Below are 22,004 nucleotides of genomic sequence, written 5' to 3'. Positions count from 1 at the left end.
AAGCGTGCTGCCAGGGCTCTTTGCTTCTGTTCCTGCACACATGTTGGAACAGGTGGGAGGGAGCTGGGAGTCTCAGGAATCGGCGACAAAGTACAATGTTGCACATACGTACGGAGTTCAGTAATAGCAAGACCGGGTGGAATCTCACAATTAACTTTCACCGAATGTGCACCGTTTGGGTGGTATTGGTGTGTTGTTCCCTCACATCTGAGACGCCATGTCACTGTATGCATCACTGGAGTCAGCATGGGTGATGTTAACCTATTGGTCATTTATTCTTTCGCACAAGATAGATTTATCATTTACTTCATAATAAAAGGATGTCTGTTCTTTCCTTTTCTCTTCCATATATCAAGAATTGTAATATTTAGAATTGGTTCATGAATGTATGAATAGGATTTGATAGATTAGCAATTGCATGTCTAGCCTAGATAAAGCCTCTACGGCGAAACATTGGCACATGCACCAATGGTTAATGTAGGCACCAATACAAGGGTACGGGTGCACTGTGTTTTATATAAAGTGAATACACATTCACTTTATATAAAACACAAAGAGAATTCTTATGCTTGAAGTGTCCATTGATGAATCACATTAGATTGGGGAGAAGTGCTTCTTTCTGTTTCCTTAGGACTGGTTTAGGGGTTACAGCCTTTTCCTCCCCATGACTTGCAGACCGTCCGCCACCATTTACATGTAGTTTGAAAAAACAGAGTATCTAAATATTCATTATCAACACTTAAGTTGCTAGGGTGACGCTTCACAACCCCAACACTGCTGCTTAGCCTCTTCTGTCGTATTTTGCGGTGACATAGCAGACTCCTACTAATCGGGCAACATGGCTACATATAGACAGACCCGGCATGATGACACCAGATCATTATTCACACCGAGGGGCAACACGAGTAACCCATTTACCACAAGGAAAAGTCAGGAGGAAACACTCCGAGGCAAATCTGTCATATTAGAACATCTCTGAATCAAAGAGGTCAATAAATACTGTGAGAAAGCTACCATGTTGAACTGTCTTGAAATAGAACAAATCCAGGGAGGATTGAGACTACTTACCTTTCCCAACTTCAATAATATAGAAGACTCAGATCTTGCCGAGCAACGGCAATTAAATCTAAACTCAAGTTCTAAAGAAATGATTGAACTTTTAAACAAACAGACAGAGCATAAACAAGTGGAAAAAGACATTGAAACAGTAGAGAAGCACATACAGGAAATGAAAGCTCCCGAAACTACTAAACAAAACAAGGGGGGTTGTGGGAGTCTCTCTATTGGCACAAACACAACCCATTGACTTGCTCTTGGGTGGATGGCCACGCAGAGTCTCAACCAAGTCTTTAGGTCACTGTCCCTTTCACAGAGAAGAAATTTCCCCACATATCAGTCTTTGTCCTGCCCTGGGGCAGTCCAGCACCGAAATGCTAGGCAATTCTCCTCTGAACAAGAGTACCAGCAGCAACTCCATACACGTGTTTCCTTGAACAGCTTTGACTATGAGAGGGTTCTATCATTGTCTGTATTACTTGGTTTACTGCTTGAATTCGGGCCTACGGGCTCCTATATGGTCGTAGCCTCACCAAGTGGTTCTTTATCGTCTTGAGGTGTCACCCGTTAGTACATCAGTTTGTCATTGGTAAAATAAAGTCCTTGCGCTTTTCTCTCATCTTGTGCGGCTACCCGGGCATTCCTTAAGGTAGGATCCAGCTCTTGAGCTAGCTGGTAGTCGTCGCCTTGGACATCTGTTTTGCAATCGAGCTGCACCATGACCCTCTCATGCAACTGCTTTTGCGTTTCCCTTTTCACAGAGCGCCTTTTTATAGTTCATCCGGGCAGCTCTTCAAAGACCTCTGCATGGAAGGGTGCATTGTCTAACCAACTGTCTTCTATATGCTGTATGATCCTGGGCATTCCGGGCACATCTGACCTCAACACCAGGGGTGCAGGGGTCCCCCGCCAATCATCTACTTCGCCCTCACAGGTGTAGGGATACTGCGACCTCTGATTGAGTCGCTGGACAACAGGGTAACTTCCATCCCTTGGTACATCCCTTGGTACAGCCATAGGCCCGGTTTTGCTCTTCTTCAGACACATTCAGCCGATATGTCCCCATTGCTGGCACTCGTGACATTGCGGACTCCATGGCAGCAACATATTGGTCCTGCTCGGTATTCCTCCATCACCTTCCGGCTTTCGGTTTAAGGTGACGTCTTCTGGAAACTCTTTGTGCGGTCCGCGTAAAACTTCAGCGCTCTAGCCACATCCAGCGAGTGCAAAGTCCTCTCAGCCGGCAACGAAGGCGACAGGAAGAAAACAGGTAACACCAAGGGCTTGTTAAGGTGGAAGTCCGACGGCACCTTGGGCAAGAAGGAGGGGTGCGTCTTGAGCACCACCCTTGTGTCGTGAAAAGTAAAGTATGGAGGCCTGCAAGACAGGGCCTGGATCTCTCCCACTCGTAGTGCGGAGGTGATGGCCATGAGGAATGCTGTTTTCCACGACAGGAACTTCAACAGCGCCGAATGAATAGGCTCGAATGGGGCTCCCATTAGCCTGGTCAGCACCACGTTGAGCTCCCACGCCGGGGCAGGGGCCTTCACCGGCGGGAACGATCGTAACAGTCCCTTCATAAATTCCTTCACCAGGCGGTGAGACCACAAGGACGCCCGTCCCGTAGTTCTGGTGTATCTGGAGATGCCAGCTAGATGTATCTTGATGGAGGCGTGCGCCAGTCCAGCTTTGACCAACGACAGTAGATACGGCAGCACTTGAGGGGCCGTAATCCGCAGAGGGTTAATCTTCTGTGCACGGCACCAGCCAGAGAACCTCTTCCACTTATGTCCGTAGCACTTGAGAGTTGAGGATGCCCTGGCCTTTGCAAGAACCTCTCTGCAGTCAGCCGGGATATCGTACCCTCCAAACTCTAGCGCTGCAGGAGCCAGGCCTGCAAGTTCAGCGACTCCGGGTCGTGATGAAGAATGGCGCCTCCTTCTCTGAAGAGAAGATCTGCGTCCGCTGCCAGCTTGACTGGTGGGGACGTTGACAAGTCCAGAAGGTCCGGGAACCAGATCTGTCTCGGCCACGCCAGTGCGACAAGGATCATCCTGCACCTGGACCTCTTGAGCTGGTTGATGAGTCGGAGCAGCAACGGCAACGGTGGGAACGCGTACAGGAACAGGCCGTCCCACGGGAATGAGAAAGCGTCGCCCATGCTCTTCGGTTGTGGGAACCTGCTGGCGAACCTCTGGCACTTGGAGTTCGTCGCTGTCGCGAACAGGTCGATCTGGGGTTTGCCCCATCGCTGAAAGAGCCGGTCCACCTGGTCCTGGCGTAGTTCCCACTCGTGGCACGAGCGCAGCTCCCTGCCGAGTGAGTCGGCGATGGTGTTTTTTATTCCTGCCAGGTGGAAGGGAACCAGAAACATCCCCTGGGCGACCTCCCAGTGCCACAGATCATGGGCCTCCTTGGATAGGGCTGGGGATCTGGTGCCTCCCTGCTTCCGGATGTAGAACATTGTGGTGGTGTTGTCGGTGAAGATCCTCACCACTTTGTCCTTGAGGGACTGAAGGAACGATTTGAGCGCCCAGAACACGGCTCGAAGCTCCAGGATGTTCATGTGGAGAGACCTCTCCTCCGGGAGCCAAAGGCCTCTTGCGTGGAGATCTCCGGTGTGGGCCCCCCATCCCTCCAGGGAGGCGTCCGTCGTCACCATCTCCTGATACGCCGGGGTCTGAAAGTCCGTGCCCGCCGTGAGGTGCGCACGGGTACCCCACCACCGAATCGCCCGTCGGAAATCCTCGTCGAGCAGGATCCTGTCTTCGAAGCTGCACGCCACTTGCGTCCAGCGGGCGTCGAGAAACTCTTGCAGAGGACGCATCCGGAGTCTGCAGAGGGGCACCAGGTAGATGCATGAGGACATCATCCCGAGGAAGGACTTGATAGACCTCACCCTGGCCACATACGTGGCTAGCATGCGCTGCACCTTTCCCAAAATGGCCTTCGTCCTTTCCTCCGACGGAGATGCCAATTGCTCCACTGTATCGAGCTTCGCTTCCAGAAACAGTGCCACCTGCGATGGAACCAGGTGGGATTAAGGGTAGTTGATGGCGAATCCCAGCTCCGTGAGCAGGCGGACGGTACTCGCTGTGTGTTCGACGGCGAGTTCTCTTGTCCTTGCGCGGATTAGCCTGTCGTCCAGGTAGGGGTAGACGTGGATCCCCTGCAGGCGCAGCCATGCCGCCACTGGTGCCAGGCACTTGGTAAACACCCTGGGTGCCGACTTTAGTCCGAACGGCAGGGCTCTGAACTGGTAGTGACATCCCTGGACCACGAATCTGAGAAACTTTCTGTGTCCTTTTAGAATGGGGATGTGGAAGTAAGCGTCCTCCAGGTCCAACGACGATAGGAAGTCGCCCTCCTCCAGCTGTCCCAGCACGTGCTGGAGGGTGACCATCCTGAATTTCTGTGCCCTGATGTACTTGTTTAACTGACGCAGGTCCAGGATGGGGCGCCAACCGCCTGTCTTCTTTCTGACGAGGAAGTACCTAGAGTACATTCCAGAGCCCCGGATCCTCTTGGGGACGAGCTCGATGGCACCTTTCTTGAGCATCGCCCTTACCTCCAACAGCAGTTGAGGAACGTGATTCTCCTTCCTGGCCACAGGAGGAATGCAAGGACACTTCTTTTGGAATTCTAGCGAGTGCCTGCGGGCCAGGGTGTCCAGCACCCAACGGTCGGTGGAGATGGACTCCCACACGCTGATGAACTTCGTCAGCCGGCCTCCCACCGGGGTGCTTCGGTGGGGGCCCGACGCTACGAGCGGTTCAGTGCTGCTTGGAGGTCGCCTTGCCGCCTTGACCTCCTTGACGACGACGGCGAGATCCTCCTTGCTTGCCGCGACCTCTGTAGGCCTCCTGGGACGAGGAGCGGGCCGCCTGGCGGTATGTGGAAGAGCCACCGCTGGATCCCTTGGAGGCACCCTGTCTGCCTCCGGAACTCCGAAAGGGCCGTCGTTGTTGAAGTACTCCCAGGGCTCGGGCCGTCTCAGTGTCGGCCTTGATGGCCTGGAGCGACTCGTCCACCGTTTTCCCAAAGAGGTTCTTGCCGTCAAACGGCGTATCCAACACTCTGGTCTGAACGTCCTGGCGGAAGTCCGTCGCCTTGAGCCATCCTCATCATCGTAGGCAAACCCTGTTGCCCAGCTGGCGAAATCCAGTATCGGCAATGTCCGTTGCCACCGTTATGGCATGGTCCAATGCCACCTCACCTTCCTGCAGAATCTGTAGGGCCTCCGCCCTCTTGTCGTCCAGTAGGAAGTCCAGCAGGGGAGCTAACTTGTACCAAAGCTCCCTGTCGTAACGGGCCACAATCGCTTAGGCATTGCCCACCTTGATCGTCGTCGCCGCCGACGAGATTACTCGTCGTCCCATGGAGTCCCACTTCTTACCTTCGCTGTCCGGCGGGGAAGTGGAAGTTGACACTGCCGCACCCGGTGCTTTCTTCTTGGCTGCTGCCGAGACAACCGCATCCAGCGTAGGCTGGGCCCTGAGGCACAAGGGGGCGGCGTCAGGGTCCCTGTACTTCTTCTCGTACCTGTCCCTCTTGGCGGGCGTCGTCGAAGGGTTCTTGAGGACAGCCAGCCCCTCGTCCCAGATGTCGTCGAGCAACGGTACCGTGAGGACCGTCTTGCTCTTGGCCTCCCGCTGTTGGTAAAGAAAACCTTCTTTCTTCTGTTCTTCCGGGCAGAGCTGAAAAAGCTCGGATGCCCTGGCTATCATGACGTGGAAAGAGCCAATTTCGTCGGGCGGAGAGGCCCGAGGAGGGGGTGATGAAGGAAAGTCCGTCGTATCATCGCCCCTGTCGTCGTCCGTCCCCGTCGCTGTATCCGTTGCCGTATCATCCCGAGGGTCTGGCGAGGGAGATGAGGAGTCCGCAGGCCTTATGGGCACGAAGGGCGGTGTGGTATGGACTCTCCTCCGCTTGTTCGGAGGGCTTCCCGACGGTCCTGGTTCTGGATCCTCCATCGGGGTCCGTGGTAACCTCGTCCTAATCTCAGTGCATAAGGATTGGATCGCCAATAAATGACCGCCGAGCTATCCTGAGGCTTGGCCAATGGCTGCGACGGGCGGGATGGCTGCTCAACTGGGCCTTCGTCGTCGCCATCGTCGCTATCTTCGATCTTATCAGCAGGATCCTTCCCCTGGGATCGATCGAACTTTCTCGAACCTCTCGTTGAGGCCCTTCTCGGTTTCCACCAGATCCTCCTCAGAGGCTGAATCTGAGTCCGTAATGGCCACCGCCCCCCCCTCTTTTTCCACCAGGGTCTTCACGGGGTTCTTAACGATGGGCTGGAAAGAGGATTCCCTCCGCGGTGGCAGGGATACTCTGTGCCCCAAGGCCGCCTCCACTGGCGTAGTCTCTGCCGGCTTCGCCAAGGCCGCTGCGACAACCTCGATAGAGTCCTTTGCCGACTGGATCAAAGCCCTCACCACCTTAGGTGCGTCCTGGGCCTTCGCCTTAGGGGGAGGGTCAAGACCTCGCTCCCCCTCTGTTCCCTTTAAGATCAACCGGGGCCTCTCCAGAAGCTTACCCGGGTTCTCAGACTTCTCTTCCCCAAACCAGAGCGCTGGCTCGTGGTTGAACGTGCCGGGGAAGTCGCGCCCTGCTTGACAGCCAAAGACCCCGACCTTTCGGTGCTCCCGGTGCCCGCGGACTCGCGGTGCTTGGCCTTCTGTTGGGCCCCCGTCTCCAGCCAGGCGGCGAGGCGGGAACGACGATCCTGATTGGTCCGTTCTGACAGGTTCTTGCAAAACGCACAGTCCTTCTCCACGTGCGTCTTGTCCTCATGAAGGCAGTAGAGACATCGCAAATGCTCATCCTCCTTGAAAACATTTTGCAATCCGCATCCAGGGCAGTTCCTGAACAGCTTGGATCCGGGCGTCGAGCTTCCTTTGTCCTGGGCCATGTCCGTTGAGGTAGGCCTCAGATCTTCTGGAATCCTCCAAGAAGCGTAACTCGACGAAAACTTTGCCCTTGAGGGGCGTAGAAGAATTCCGAAATGGGTCCCCGTTATCGGAAGAAGAAACGGTGGAGCTTGAGGCTCGATTAAACCAAAAAAATGAGAAAATCTCCTGAAAAAGCGTGAAAACGCAGTAAAAGCTCGAGAGCTAAGCACGAGGACTCCCAACACTTGAACGTGCGGTAAAAATCTAAGGATGGCTGCCAGGGGAGGGGCTTAGGGAAAGGGCAGTCATTTGCTGGGGGCAGTATGACCCAGAGATCAGTGATTGGTTACTACTAAGAAAGACAGATCAGAAACGAAACTGATACTGATTTTTTCTTTACCGAGGATTCCCAGCCTCACAACGGGGAATATTCATGAGTATGTGAATCCATGCCAGACCCCATGCTGGAGAAAGGAATCACCCTAAGAGAGGAGAAGTGCAAGTTTGCTGTGTCTAAGGTGGATTATTTGGGGCACGATGTGTCCAGTGAAGGTGTGAAACCAAAGGAGAGTATTGTGAACTCGATAAAAGAGATCAAGAGACCAGCAAGTAAGGTTGAGTTACGTTCTTTCCTCGGCATGACTGAGTTTCACCAGAAGTTTGTAGAGAATTATGCCACAAAGGTATTAGAAATGAGGAAGCTCTTAAAGAAAGGTACCGAGTTTGTATGGAGTCAGGCGTGTGAATTGGAGTTTCAAAAGATTAAAAATGAGATAGACCTAGCTTGTCTATTAGGTTGTTTCGACACAAAAAGATTGAGCATAATTACTGTGGATGCTTGTGAGGGTGGACTAGGTGCTGTTCTTTCACAAAGGCTGGGTGATGGGTCAGAAGAGGTGATCGCTCATGCGTCTCGTGGCCTGAAAGGTGCAGAGAGAGGTGCGGTATTCTGTTCTAGAAAAAGAAGCTTTAGCATGCTATTGGGCTGTGGAACGTTTCAAAAACTTTGTATGGGGATCTGATTTTGTTATTCGGACAGACCACAAACCTTTAAAAGTGATTTTTGAGAGTAAGGGTCTAGATAAAGTTTCACGCATAGTGGCTTGATGTGTCACTAGAATGCAAGGCCATAGATTCGAAATAGAAATAATCCCTGGGAAAGAGAATATCTTGGCAGACAGTTTATCGAGGGTAAAGGTTACCACGCATGACTTTGTGGAGGATGTTGAGATGGAGATGGTATTTGTGAACTCCGATGGGATCGTGTCTAAGGAGGAGTGTCTAGAAAATTTGAGGAGGGATGAAGTGATTTGTAAGGTGATGACGTATGTACCAACCTCGGTATGGCCTAAGAAGGTGGAGTTGACAGAAGGCGAGAGACCCTTTTGGGAAGTGAGGGATGAGTTGTCTGTTGCAGATGTGATTTTGTTTAGATGGGAGCAGGCAGTAGTGCATGAGGGTATTCGTACCAAGGTGATTGATTTAGCCCATAGTGGGCATATCAGTGTTTCCAAGACTAAGGGTGTGTTGAGGTCTGACTATTGGTGGCCGGGTTTTGACAAGGATATCGAAAGACGGCTGAGGGAATGTCACATGTGTATCAAAAGCGGGAAAGGAATCGAAGCTAGGAAGCAGCTATTAGTAGACGTTGGTGTACCGTCTAAGGAGTGGAGTGATGTAGCCATGGACATTCTAGGTCCTGTTGATTTAGGTTATGGCAGAGGGAGGTTTGTGGTACTGGTCATTGATCTGTTTCCCATGTGGTGTGATTTCAGAGTTGTGAGAGAAATTTCGGGGGAGAGCATGGTGGATGTTCTACAAAGGATTTTTGCATGTGAAGGTCTCCCGGAAAGTATTCTTACTGATAATGGCACCCAGTTTACCGGAGGATGCTTCACAAAATATCTAAGAAAATGTGGAATAAGATATGAAAGGGCTGCCCTATATCATCCTGAAACCAAGGGGTTGTCGGGAGAATAAACAGGTGCGTAATGGAAAGTATTCTTACTGATAATGGCACCCAGTTTACCGGAGGATGCTTCACAAAATATCTAAGAAAATGTGGAATAAGATATGAAAGGGCTGCCCTATATCATCCTGAAACCAAGGGGTTGTCGGGAGAATAAACAGGTGCGTAATGGAAAGTATTTGCATGGGACAAGAGTGCGGTTTTGACAAGATGGTGACTATTCAAAATAGAATGTGGGCAATGCGTATGGCACCCCATGCAACCATCGGATTGTGCCCTTTTGAATTGATGAGAGGACAGAAGCCTTTCTCCATGGTGAGTCCTCCGGGGTTAGGGAGGAGTAGAGAATCTGATTTGGTCATTGATGAGGTGAGGAACAAGTTGAAGGAGAAGAAAAAGAATTGGGTTATGCGCGAGAATGAAAGGCGAGGGAAAAGGGAATTGCGTGTAGAATGCGGTGATTGGGTAAGGATCAAAAAAGGGGTTCTTAAGAGGAAAGGGGACCTGTTATATTCCGATCCTGTCAAGGTTGTTGCTGTACTGAAACGTGCTGTGCGAGTTGTGGGTGGTCAGGTCTGGAATAAGGACAGAATTGCAGCAGTGAAAAGAGGCGATGTTTGAAGGTACCGTACTGCTGTTCAGTGTGTTGTGTGAAAAAGGGGAAGATGTAATGTGGTTTCTCAGGGTGAAAGTCATTGGCTGAGAATGGGTTTATGCTACATGGGATTATTCTCTGATCAAAGTTCCAGTGAGGTCAGAGCGTTCTTGTTTACTTATGTGTTCATGAGATTCTAAAGTTGCCAGTTGATGTTGTATGCTGTTGCTTGTGGATCCCTGCCTGGGCTGGGGGTCTTTATATCTAATAACTTAATAAAGAACCAAGTAACATTCACTGGAGTGCTGCACATCTTTTCAACAGTGTGTTTCTTGACGCATTGCTGACGTGATAATCCTTCATTATAATTATTTGCTGTTTGCCCTGTTTTATGTTAAACTGTACTTCATTTATTCTTATGTACGATATTTATGTAAGCTGTTTCTGAACCTTTAAAGATTTCAAAATAAAATAAAAGAGTATTTCAATAGATGGTCTCCACTGCCCCACCTAGAACTTCTGATAGGATTTAATTAATAAATGCATACAACTATTTATAAGCCCTCCTGCTGGGGCGGTGTGTGTTATAAGCCCTCCTGATGGGGCAGTGTGTGTTATAAGCCCTCCTGCTGGGGCGGTGTGTGTTATAAGCCCTCCTGCTGGGACTGTGTGAGTTTTAAGCCCTCCTGCTGGGGCTGTGTGAGTTATAAGCCCTCCTGCTGGGGCTGTGTTAGTTATAAGCCCTCCTGCTGGGGCGGTGTGAGTTATAAGCCCTCCTGCTGGGGCAGTGTGTGTTATAAGCCCTCCTGCTGGGGCTGTGTGTGTTATAAGCCCTCCTGCTGGGGCAGTGTGTGTTATAAGCCCTCCTGCTGGGGCGGTGTGTGTTGTATTTCTATAGCTGTGTCGCAAGTAGGCTTGTTTAATTCTATTAAAGGCCTTAAGCCTTCCTGCACTACTACCGGTGCTTGTAGGCCAGTAGGTAAGAGTGAGGTCAGCGATCATCTGCAATCTTTTGGGGTTCCAGGAACTCTCATTACTGTCATGAGCAGCTAGAAACCAACATAGGCACATGCACAGTCTCCCACAATGACCTAAAGCCATGACCTCCTTTCCTCCCCTCTCAATGCGCCCCCATGCTCTACTTCATGGAGAACCTAAAGCCATGACCTTGTTTCCTCCCCTCTCAATGCGTCCCACGCTCTACTTCATGGAGAACCTAAAGCCATGACCTCCTTTCCTCCCCTCTCAATGCGTCCCATGCTCTACTTCATGGAGAACCTAAAGCCATGACCTCCTTTCCTCCCCTCTCAATGCGTCCCATGCTCTACTTCATGGAGAACCTAAAGCCATGACCTCCTTTCCTCCCCTCTCAATGCGTCCCATGCTCTACTTCATGGAGAACCTAAAGCCATGACCTCCTTTCCTCCCCTCTCAATGCGTCCCATGCTCTACTTCATGGAGAACCTAAAGCCATGACCTCCTTTCCTCCCCTCTCAATGCGTCCCCATGCTCTACTTCATGGAGAACCTAAAGCCATGACCTCCTTTCCTCCCCTCTCAATGCGTCCCATGCTCTACTTCATTGAGAACCTACATGTTTCCCCCTACATTCCCCCCTCTGTTCCCTTCACTACTGCCCATTCCGCTTCCGGCGCTCATCCTACACATCCTCTCTGTTTCTCTTTCAAGCATTCTCTGTTCGCCCCCCAAACCCTTTTGTCCTTCTCGTCACTGTAGATTTCGCAACTTTATCATTCAGTGCCACCCCAGGGGCACCCATCTTGCCCTGCATCCCATCTCAATACATTCGCCCATATAATGCCAGCCTTGTTTCACTGCAGTCCCGTCTCCCCTGCTCCTCTGCTCTAGGCATTCTCCCCCCCGCTCCCATCAGTGCCACCCCAGGACCACCCATCTTGCCCTGCATCCCATCTCAATACATTTGCCCATATAATGCCAGCCTTGTTTCACTGCAGTCCCGTCTCCCCTGCTCCTTTGCTCTGGGCATTCTCCCCCCCGCTCCCATCAGTGCCACCCCAGGGGCACCCATCTTGCCCTGCATCTCATCTCAATACATTCCCCCATAAAATGCCAGCCTTGTTTCACTGCAGTCCCGTCTCCCCTGCTCCTCTGCTCTAGGCATTCTCCCCCCAGCTCCCATCAGTACCACCCCAGGGGCACCCATCTTGCCCTGCATCTCATCTCAATACATTCCCCCATATAATGCCAGCCTTGTTTCACTGCAGTCCCGTCTCCCCTGCTCCTCTGCTCTAGGCATTTCCCCCCGCTCCCTTCAGTGCCACCCCAGGGGCACCCATCTTGCCCTGCATCCCATCTCAATACATTCCCCCATATAATGCCAGCCTTGTTTCACTGCAGTCCCGTCTCCCCTGCTCCTCTGCCCTGGCATTCTCCCCCCCGCTCCCATCAGTGCCACCCCAGGACAACCCATCTTGCCCTGCATCTCATCTCAATACATTCGCCCATATAATGCCAGCCTTGTTTCACTGCAGTCCCGTATCCCCTGCTCCTCTGCTCTAGGCATTCTCCCCCCCGCTCCCATCAGTGCCACCCCAGGACCACCCATCTTGCCCTGCATCTCATCTCAATACATTTGCCCATATAATGCCAGTCTTGTTTCACTGCAGTCCCGTCTCCCCTGCTCCTCCGCTCTAGGCATTCTCCCCCCCCCTCCCATCAGTGCCACCCCAGGGGCACCCATCTTGCCCTGCATCCCATCTCAATACATTCCCCCATATAATGCCAGCCTTGTTTCACTGCAGTCCCGTCTCCCCTGCTCCTCCGCTCTAGGCATTCTCCCCCCCGCTCCCATCAGTGCCACCCCAGGGGCACCCATCTTGCCCTGCATCCCATCTCAATACATTCCCCCATATAATGCCAGCCTTGTTTCACTGCAGTCCCGTCTCCCCTGCTCCTCTGCTCTAGGCATTCTCCCCCCCCCCGCTCCCATCAGTGCCACCCCAGGGGCACCCATCTTGCCCTGCATCCCATCTCAATACATTCCCCCATATAATGCCGGCCTTGTTTCACTGCAGTCCCGTCTCCCCTGCTCCTCTGCTCTAGGCATTCTCCCCCCCGCTCCCATCAGTGCCACCCCAGGGGCACCCATCTTGCCCTGCATCCCATCTCAATACATTCCCCCATATAATGCCAGCCTTGTTTCACTGCAGTCCCGTCTCCCCTGCTCCTCTGCTCTAGGCATTCTCCCCCCAGCTCCCATCAGTGCCACCCCAGGGGCACCCATCTTGCCCTGCATCCCATCTCAATACATTCCCCCATATAATGCCAGCCTTGTTTCACTGCAGTCCCGTCTCCCCTGCTCCTCCGCTCTAGGCATTCTCCCCCCCGCTCCCATCAGTGCCACCCCAGGGGCACCCATCTTGCCCTGCATCCCATCTCAATACATTCCCCCATATAATGCCGGCCTTGTTTCACTGCAGTCCCGTCTCCCCTGCTCCTCTGCTCTAGGCATTCTCCCCCCGCTCCCATCAGTGCCACCCCAGTGGCACCCATCTTGCCCTGCATCCCATCTCAATACATTCCCCCATATAATGCCAGCCTTGTTTCACTGCAGTCCCGTCTCCCCTGCTCCTTTGCTCTGGGCATTCTTCCTCCGTGCTTCCTTTAGTGCCACACTCGGTCTACCCATTTTAGTCTACTTCTTAGCTCTAGACATTCTCCCCCATGCACCACCTCAGTGCCACCCTCATTTTACCCCAGTTGCGTCTCACGCTGCCCTTGGCTTTATGCATACTTCTACCCATTTGCCTCTGTGCCATCGACATACAAACCCCTCACCGGTCTTGTATTTCGTGTCCATGATCCCCCTTAGTGCCCCCCATGCGTCCCATATTTCTTCCCCATGGTCCCGCACAGTGCCACCCCCTTAAACCCTCTCACTGGTCCCATATTTCTACCCCAATTTCCCCCCTCAGGGCCACCCCCTTACACTGCTTCACTGGTCCCATATTTCCTCCCCATGGTCCCCCTCAGTGCCACCCCCCTTACACTGCTTCACTGGTCCCATATTTCTTCCCCATGGACCTCCTCAGTGCCTGCCCCATGCAGCCCCTCACTGGTCCCATATTTCTTCCCCATGGTCCCCACCAGTGCCACCCCCTTAAACCCTGTCACTGGTCCCATATTTCTCCCCCATGCCCCCCCCAGTGCCACCTCATGCAGCCTCTTACCAGCCTCATATTTCTCCCCCATGATCCCCCCAGTGCCACCTCATACAGCCTCTTACCAGCCTCATATTTCTTCTCCATGGTCTCTATAAAGTGTTTAGCGTTGGCCATCTCGGCAGCTCGGATCACATCCTCCATCGGAACATTTTTCAGGCCATAGACAATGTTCTCCTTAATTGAGCAGGTGAAGAGGATGGGCTCCTGCCCCACCAGCGAGATCTGGAAAACATAACAAAGCGGCTAAAAGTCTAAGCAAGGAATGGAGGTGTCACGACACATTCAAGAGTAGCCACAAATGTCAAGCAAGTCTAAAACTCAAGGGTTAACAAGGCACAACGAGTTATTAAGACCCATGGGTATATTGGAGCTGGGAGCTGGGTTCTCATCTCTTGCCAAACCTGCCAATCCCCATCTGGCCCAATATATCCATATTCTGCAATAATAAATTCCTCATTCCATCCATTCAACGTGGTTGTTTATGTCCTGCATTTAGACTCAAACTGTCCTTCATAGTGACCCCTGTGCTCCCCACAGAAGCAGCTTTGGGGGCCCTATGGGAGACTGTCCATGCACTCTCAGGACCCCCTCTGAGCCCTCTACGTCTCAGGTGAGCTGGATTTATACCACCTTGTGCCACTGAACCCGCAGATCTTATTGCCCCAGATCCATTTGAAAGTGGGCAGTAGAAAGTCCACGCAAATCACATAAAACAAATTACAACAGGGAGACTATCATGTGTACCCATATCACATCATAAATATGTGGGTACAGGCAAAGTGCTCCCCTTCAGTGCCCTATGTGTGGACACAGGAAGAGCGTCTCAGTCTCATAAGTGTCGCTACAGTGAGAGTGCTTCCCCAGAGTCATGAGTGTGGGTACAGGCAGAGTACTCGCTCTCAGTGCCTTAGTGGGGATATAGGTACTGTGTTAAAGATTCATGATGTGTATACAGGGACAGTGCCATCTTTGAGAGCTGTGAGTGAGGGTACAGGTAAAGTGCCACCTCTCAGAACCACAGAAAAGGACACAGGTAGAATGCAGCTTCTGCTAGTCAGGAGTGAGGATACAGGCAGAATGCTGCCTCTGCTAGTCAGGAGTGAGGATACAGGCAGCAGGCTACCTCTGCTAGTGAGGAGAGAGGATACAGGCAGCAGGCTATCTCTGCTGGTCAGGAGAGAGGATACAGGCAGCATGCAGCCTCTGCTAGTCAGGAGTGAGATATACAGACAGCAGGCTACCTCCTCTAGTCAGGAGTGAGGATACAGGCAGCATGCTACATCTGCTGGTCTGGAGTGAGGATACAGGCAGCATGCTACCTCTGCTGGTCAGGAGTGAGGATACAGGCAGCAGACTACCTCTGCTAGTCAGGAGTGACGATACAGGTAGAATGCAGCCTCTGCTGGCCAGGAGTGAGGATACAGGCAGAATGCTACCTCTGCTAGTCAGGAGTGAGGACGCAGGTAGAATGCAGACTCTGCTGGTCAGGAGGAAGGATACAGGCCGCATGCTACCTCTGATAGTCAGGAGTGAGGATACAGGCAGCAGGCTACCTCTGCTAGTCAGGAGTGAGGATGCAGGCAGCAGGCTACTTCTGCTAGTCAGGAGTGACGATACAGGCAGCATGCTACCTCTGCTGGTCAGGAGTGAGGATACCGGCAGCATGCTACCTCTGCTGGTCAGGAGTGAGGATACCGGCAGCATGCTACCTCTGCTAGTCAGGAGTGAGGATACAGGCAGCAGACTACCTCTGCTAGTCAGGAGTAAGGATGCAGGCAGCAGGCTACTTCTGCTAGTCAGGAGTGAGGATACAGACAGCAAGGACACAGGCAGCATTCTACATCTGCTAGTCAGGAGTGAGGACACAGGCAGCATGCTAAATCTGCTAGTCAGGAGTAAGGACACAGGCAGCATGCTACCTCTGCTAGTCAGGAGTGGGGATACAGGCAGCAGGCTACCTCTGCTGGTCAGGAGTGAGGATACAGGCAGCATGCAGCCTCTGCTAGTCAGGAGTGAGGAAACAGGCAGCAGGCTACCTCTGCTAGTCAGGAGTGAGGATACAGGCAGCATGCTACATCTGCTGGTCAGGAGTGAGGATACAGGCAGCATGCTACCTCTGCTGGTCAGGAGTAAGGATACAGGCAGCAGACTCCCTCTGCTAGTCAGGAGTGACAATAAAGGCAGAATGCAGCCTCTGCTGGTCAGGAGTGAGGATACAGGCAGAGTGCTACCTCTGCTAGTCAGGAGTGAGGATACAGGCAGCAGGCTACCTCTGCTAGTAGGGAGTGAGGATGCAGGTAGAATGCAGACTCTGCTGGTTAGGAGTGAGGATACAGGCAGCATGCTACATCTGCTAGTCAGGAGAGAGTACACAGGCAGCATGCTACCTCTGCTAGTCAGGAGTGAGGATACAGGCAGCAGGCTACCTTTGCTAGTCACGAGTGAGGATACAGGCAGCAGGCTCCCTCTGCTAGTCAGGAGTGAGGACACAGGCAGAATGCTACCTCTGCTAGTCAGGAGTGAGGATACAGGCAGCATGCTACATCTGCTAGTCAGGAGTGAGTACACAGGCAGCATGCTACCTCTGCTAGTCAGGAGTGAGGATACAGGCAGCAGGCTACCTTTGCTAGTCACGAGTGAGGATACAGGCAGCAGGCTCCCTCTGCTAGTCACGAGTGAGGACTCAGGCAGCATGCTACCTCTGCTAGTCAGGAGTGAGGATACAGGCAGCAGGCTACCCCTGCTAGTCAGGAGTGAGGACACAGGCAGAATGCAGCGTCTGCTGGCCATGAGTGAGAATACAGGCAGAATGCTACCTCTGCTAGTCAGGAGTGAGGACACAGGTAGAATGCAGACTCTGCTGGTCAGGAGTGGGGATACAGGCAGCAGGCTACCTCTGCTGGTCAGGAGTGAGGATACAGGCAGCATGCAGCCTCTGCTAGTCAGGAGTGAGGATACAGGCAGCATGCTGCCTCTGCTAGTCAGGAGTGAGGATACAGGCAGCAGGCTACCTCTGCTAGTCAGGAGTGAGGATGCAGGTAGAATGCAGCCTCTGCTGGTCAGGAGTGACGATACAGGCAGCATGCTACCTCTGCTGGTTAGGAGTGAGGATACAGGCAGCATGCTACCTCTGCTGGTCAGGAGAGGATACAGGCAGCATGCTACCTCTGCTGGTCAGGAGAGAGGATACAGGCAGCATGCTACATCTGCTAGTCAGGAGTGAGGATACAGGCAGCAGGCTATCTCTGCTAGTCAGGAGTGAGGATTCAGGCAGCAGGCTACCTCTGTTAGTCAGGAGTGAGGATACAGGCAGCAGACTGCCTCTGCGAGTCAGGAGTGAGGGTACAGGCAGCATGCTGCCTCTGCTAGTCACGAGTGAGGATACAGGCAACACGCTACCTCTGCTAGTCAGGAGTGACGATACAGGCAGAATGCTACCTCTGGAACTGATGAGTGTGGACATGTCAGAGGGTGATGCCAAGCCAGTGAGTTAAATATGTGTTTGGTAGAAGCTGCAGACTTACAATAAGGTATCAGTGGGTCCGCACACTTAGACACTTATCCGGCTGCCGAGCCGTAGTGTGAGCAAGGAGCGATTTCTTGTAGGAAGTCAAGGAAGAGTGGTTTCACAGCAGTAAATAGTACAATTGCAACTTGTTCAAAGGGCCTCTACACCTAGAGATGATATGATAAGTAATTTATAACCCGCCTGTACACACGTGTTTCTAGGCGTGACAAGACCAGGGAGGGAAACAGAGGGAAGACAAGAACAAATGATCTTATGACCTTGTGTCATTCAGATCATGCAAGTGTGACTATGTATAGTGCAGGGGGAAGGGAGAGGGGAAGTGCCAGGAAGAGGGAAGCAAAGTGCAGCCAGGGGAGCACGGCTCTGGGTCAGTACGAGGAGGAAGGGGACTGTGGGTAACAGTAACAGCCCTTAAGTGCACAGTGGCCCATAGGCAGTGCAGGGGAGACTGGTCATTGTACCCAGTGAGACTCTGATGGTAGCCAAGTAAAAAGTTGGCGCAGGAGGCAGTTATGTCAGCAGGGGAAGAGAGAGAGAAAGCAGAGGAGAGAAGGAAGGTCTTGAACTGCTTCCGGAACTTCAGGTTGTCCGGCTCAAGTTTGAGGGGGGCAGGGACGCCATTTGAGAGGGAGGCACCAGCAGAGGAGAGAGATCTACACCCCTTGCCCCCACACTCTGTCTTCGGAAGTGTCTGACCCTCAGAGTTTGAGATAGCTAAGGGCTTGAGAAGGAAGGCTTTTGGAAGGCTTTTGGAAGAGAGAGTTGGATGTAGTGCCGGCCCCAGCCCCAGAAAGCCTTGTGGATGATGCAGAGGGTCTTGAACTTGATCTTTGCAGCCATGGGGAGCCAGTGGAGATATTTCAGGCCTGGAGAGATAGGGTCCCTGGGCTTGAGGCCAAGGACAAGTCTCACAGTCCTGTTCTGGATTAGTTGCAGAGGGCGGAGAGTAGAGGAACGGCAGATTGAGAAAGAGGCTGTAGCAGTAGTCCAGCCTAGAGAGAACCAGAGCTCTGGAGACAGTGAGCTTCCGGGGGAAAGTGAAAAATTGAAAAAAGGAAGAATACCTATGAGGAGGTGCAGCTGGTAGTGGCCTTCTTGGCAAGGTCTGTGACGTAAGAGGAAAAGGAGAGAGTGGATTCAAAGATTATAAGGTTTTTGGCATCAAAAGAAGGCAAAGGAAGAGGGCCTAAGGAGGGCGGCCAGAGTGAGAGAGGGAAAGCGGGAGCAGAGGTCCCAATGAGAAGGATCTCTGTCTTACTGGCATTAAGGCAGAGATCATTGGATGCGTACCAATCCTGAATCGCGGATAGACAGTCAGGAATGAGCGAGAGAGAAGAGGCGGCTGAGGGGAGCTTGAAAAAAAGCTAAGTGTCATCAGCATAACACTGAAAGTTAGAGCAGAAGGTAGAGATCAGGTGGGCTAAAGGGGCCAAGTAGACATTGAAGAGCCAGGGTGAGAGGATAGAGCCCTGGGGAACACCGCATGTGGAGAGAGAGGTGGTGATGAGAAAGGACCCAAGTTGGACACAGGAGGGTCGGGTCAGTCCAGGAGGAAGGAAGTCAACCAATCCAGAGCCTGATCTGTGATGCCCACGTTCTCACAGAGTCGTTTGATCAGGATGGCATGATTGACTGTGTCAAAGGCAGAGTAAAGGCCAAGGAGGATGAGGAAAGAAGGAAGGCTAGAATCAAGGATAGTGAGCAGATCATCACAGTTGTTCAGGAGAGCAGTTTCCATGCCTCTGGCTGCTCTGACGCCATATGGATGGTCATGGAAACAACCAATAGATTCAGTGTGTGGAGTAAGCTGGGAGATGGCCAGCCTTTCTATGAGTTTGCCCAGGAAAGGAGTGATAGAGATCGGGAGATAGTTTTCCGGACAGGTAGGATCGTCAGAGGACTTTTTAAGAACGGGGTGCACAAGAGATTGCTTCAGGAGAGAGGGGAAGGATCCAGTGGCAAAATAAATATTGCAGAAATAGGCTAAGGTTAAAGCAAGGGTGTCAATGTGGTCCTTGATGGTTCTGGAGGAACTGGGAAGCACCTGTTTGGACAATACTTTCATAGATTGGACTTGTCTAGAAACATTGCTTGGTGTTATCGGAGAGAAAGAGGAGAAAGAAGGAGAGAGAGAGACGGCCAGAGGGGGGCCGAGAGAGGGAGCAGGAGAGGCAGGATGTCCTGAGTTTTAGTGGTGAAGTGAGAAGCCAGAGTTGTGCAGAGGGCCTGGGAGGGAACAGGAGAGGTGGGAACTGCAGATGGACTGGCCAGCTTCTTGCAGATTTTAAAGAGTTAGGCCGTGGCACAAGCCCAATGCCTTACCTTGGAGTGCAGGTATTTGTGTTCGTATTGGTGAATCGGGCATCCGTCCAACAGGATCTCTCCATCTTGATGCTCGTAGAACCGCTGCAGAAGAGACACGCATGTGGTCTTCCCTCCTCCTGAGGGACCCACAAGGGCCGTGACCTTCCCAGTCTTCAGCTCAAAAGAGACATTCTAGTGGGGGCACACACAGAGTCAAACAAATCGCATCAAGGATGACCCCCCACCAAAATGATGTGAGTGTGCAGAAAAATAACAATCACAGATACATTTTTTTATTTGTGATTTGTAATGCGATACATGCGCTTCAGAGCATTGATGGAAATGTCTTTGCAGGGATTCACCATGCCAATTATGAAACATTTAACACCACCAGACATTCCAATTTACTATGCAATTCCATGGAACATCATGCAACGAAACCAAGGTGAACACTGTGCACTAAACCCAAGGCATCACAGGGAATACACAATGGAATCCAACCATCAAGAGATACCCCCAAAGGCATTGCATGAAGTTTACGCTGCAAAGGCATGGAACAGTGGGAGACAAGACCAAGGCATTCCAGACAAGTTACTATGCAATTCCATGGAACATCATGCAACGGAACCAAGGTGAACACTGTGCGCTAAACCCAAGGCACCAAAGGGAATTCACAATGGAATCCAACCATCAAGAGATAACCCCAAAGGCATTGCAGGATGTTTACCCTGCAAAGGCATGGAACGGGGGAGACAAGACCAAGGCATTCCAGACAAGTTACTATGCAATTCCATGGAACATCATGCAACAGAACCAAGGTGAACACTGTGCGCTAAACCCAAGGCACCACAGGGAATTCACAATGGAATCCAACCATCAAGAGATAACCCCACAGGCATTGCAGGAAGTGTACCCTGCAAAGGCATGGAACAGTGGGAAACAGGACCAGGGCATTCCAGACATGTAGCCATGAATTTCCATGGTATATCATGCAATAAAACCAAGGTGTTGCAGGGACTTCACCTTGCAACTCTGTGCAACATTGTGCATCAAGATCAAGGCACCCCAGGCAATTCATCATGGAAACCAATGGTACATCAAGAGACAATAACAAAAGGCATTGCAGGATGTTTACCCTGCAAAGGCATGGAAGAGTGGGAGACAAGACCAAGGCATTCCAGACAAGTTACTATGCAATTCCATGGAACATCATGCAACAAAACCAAGGTGTTGTGGGGAATTCACCTTGCAATTCTATACCAAAGAATACACAATGCAATTCAATGCAACATCGGGAGACAAACCCAAAGGCATTGCAGGAAATTTACTATACAATGCCATGAGACATTGAGAGCCAAACCAAAGGCAACATAGGGTATTCACCAGGCAATTCCATGGGACACAGACAAAATCAAGGCCTCCCAAGGAATTCACCATGAATATCGAGAGACAAAGCCAAGGCAACTCATGTTATTCACCATGAAATGAATTGGAATATCGAGAGACAAAGCCAAGACAACTCAAGTTATTCACCATGCAATTCCATGGAACATCGAGAAACGAAGCCAAGGCATCAGAGGGAATTCAACAGGCAATTCCATTGAATATTGTCTAGCAAAACAAAGTCATCAAAGTGAATACACCATGCAACTCCACAGAGCATTGTGAAGCAAAACCCAGACATCCAGGGGAATTCATCAGGCAACTCCACAGAGCATTGTGAAACAAAACCCAGACATCCAGGGGAATTCATCAGGCAACTCCACAGAGCATTGTGAAACAAAACCCAGACATCCAGGGGAATTCATCAGGCAACTCCACAGAGCATTGTGAAGCAAATCCCAGACATCCAGGGGAATTCATCAGGCAACTCCACAGAGCATTGTGAAACAAATCCCAGACATCCAGGGGAATTCATCAGGCAACTCCACAGAGCATTGTGAAGCAAAACCCAGACATCCAGGGGAATTCATCAGGCAACTCCACAGAGCATTGTGAAGCAAAACCCAGACATCCAGGGGAATTCATCAGGCAACTCCACAGAGCATTGTGAAGCAAATCCCAGACATCCAGGGGAATTCATCAGGCAATTCCACAGAGCCTTGTGAAGCAAATCCCAGACATCCAGGGGAATTCATCAGGCAACTCCACAGAGCGTTGTGAAGCAAAACCCAGACATCCAGGGGAATTCATCAGGCAACTCCACAGAGCATTGTGAAACAAATCCCAGACATCCAGGGGAATTCATCAGGCAACTCCACAGAGCATTGTGAAGCAAATCCCAGACATCCAGGGGAATTCATCAGGCAACTCCACAGAGCGTTGTGAAGCAAATCCCAGACATCCAGGGGAATTCATCAGGCAACTCCACAGAGCGTTGTGAAGCAAAACCCAGACATCCAGGGGAATTCATCAGGCAACTCCACAGAGCATTGTGAAACAAATCCCAGACA

At 51.6% G+C, this 22,004-nt stretch overlaps 1 protein-coding gene across 2 annotated transcripts in view; it reads right to left on the bottom strand.

The window, feature by feature from the left end:
• The window catches only part of LOC138522069 (antigen peptide transporter 2-like), a 249,280-nt gene that overhangs the window by 45,638 nt on the left and 181,638 nt on the right, over positions 1-22,004 (bottom strand). For both annotated transcript variants that reach the window (XM_069635307.1, XM_069635308.1), the window contains 2 exons: positions 19,570-19,743; positions 13,781-13,940 (listed from right to left, as the gene is read on the bottom strand). In XM_069635307.1, the coding sequence (XP_069491408.1) occupies positions 13,781-13,940; positions 19,570-19,743 (334 nt within the window). The remainder of the gene's footprint in view (positions 1-13,780; positions 13,941-19,569; positions 19,744-22,004) is intronic.

The sequence above is a fragment of the Ambystoma mexicanum genome, chromosome 13 (assembly GCF_040938575.1).
Source record: "Ambystoma mexicanum isolate Mex_15411 chromosome 13, UKY_AmexF1_1, whole genome shotgun sequence".
Classification (NCBI taxonomy): domain Eukaryota; kingdom Metazoa; phylum Chordata; class Amphibia; order Caudata; family Ambystomatidae; genus Ambystoma; species Ambystoma mexicanum.
This window is presented reverse-complemented; position numbering and strand designations above follow the sequence as displayed.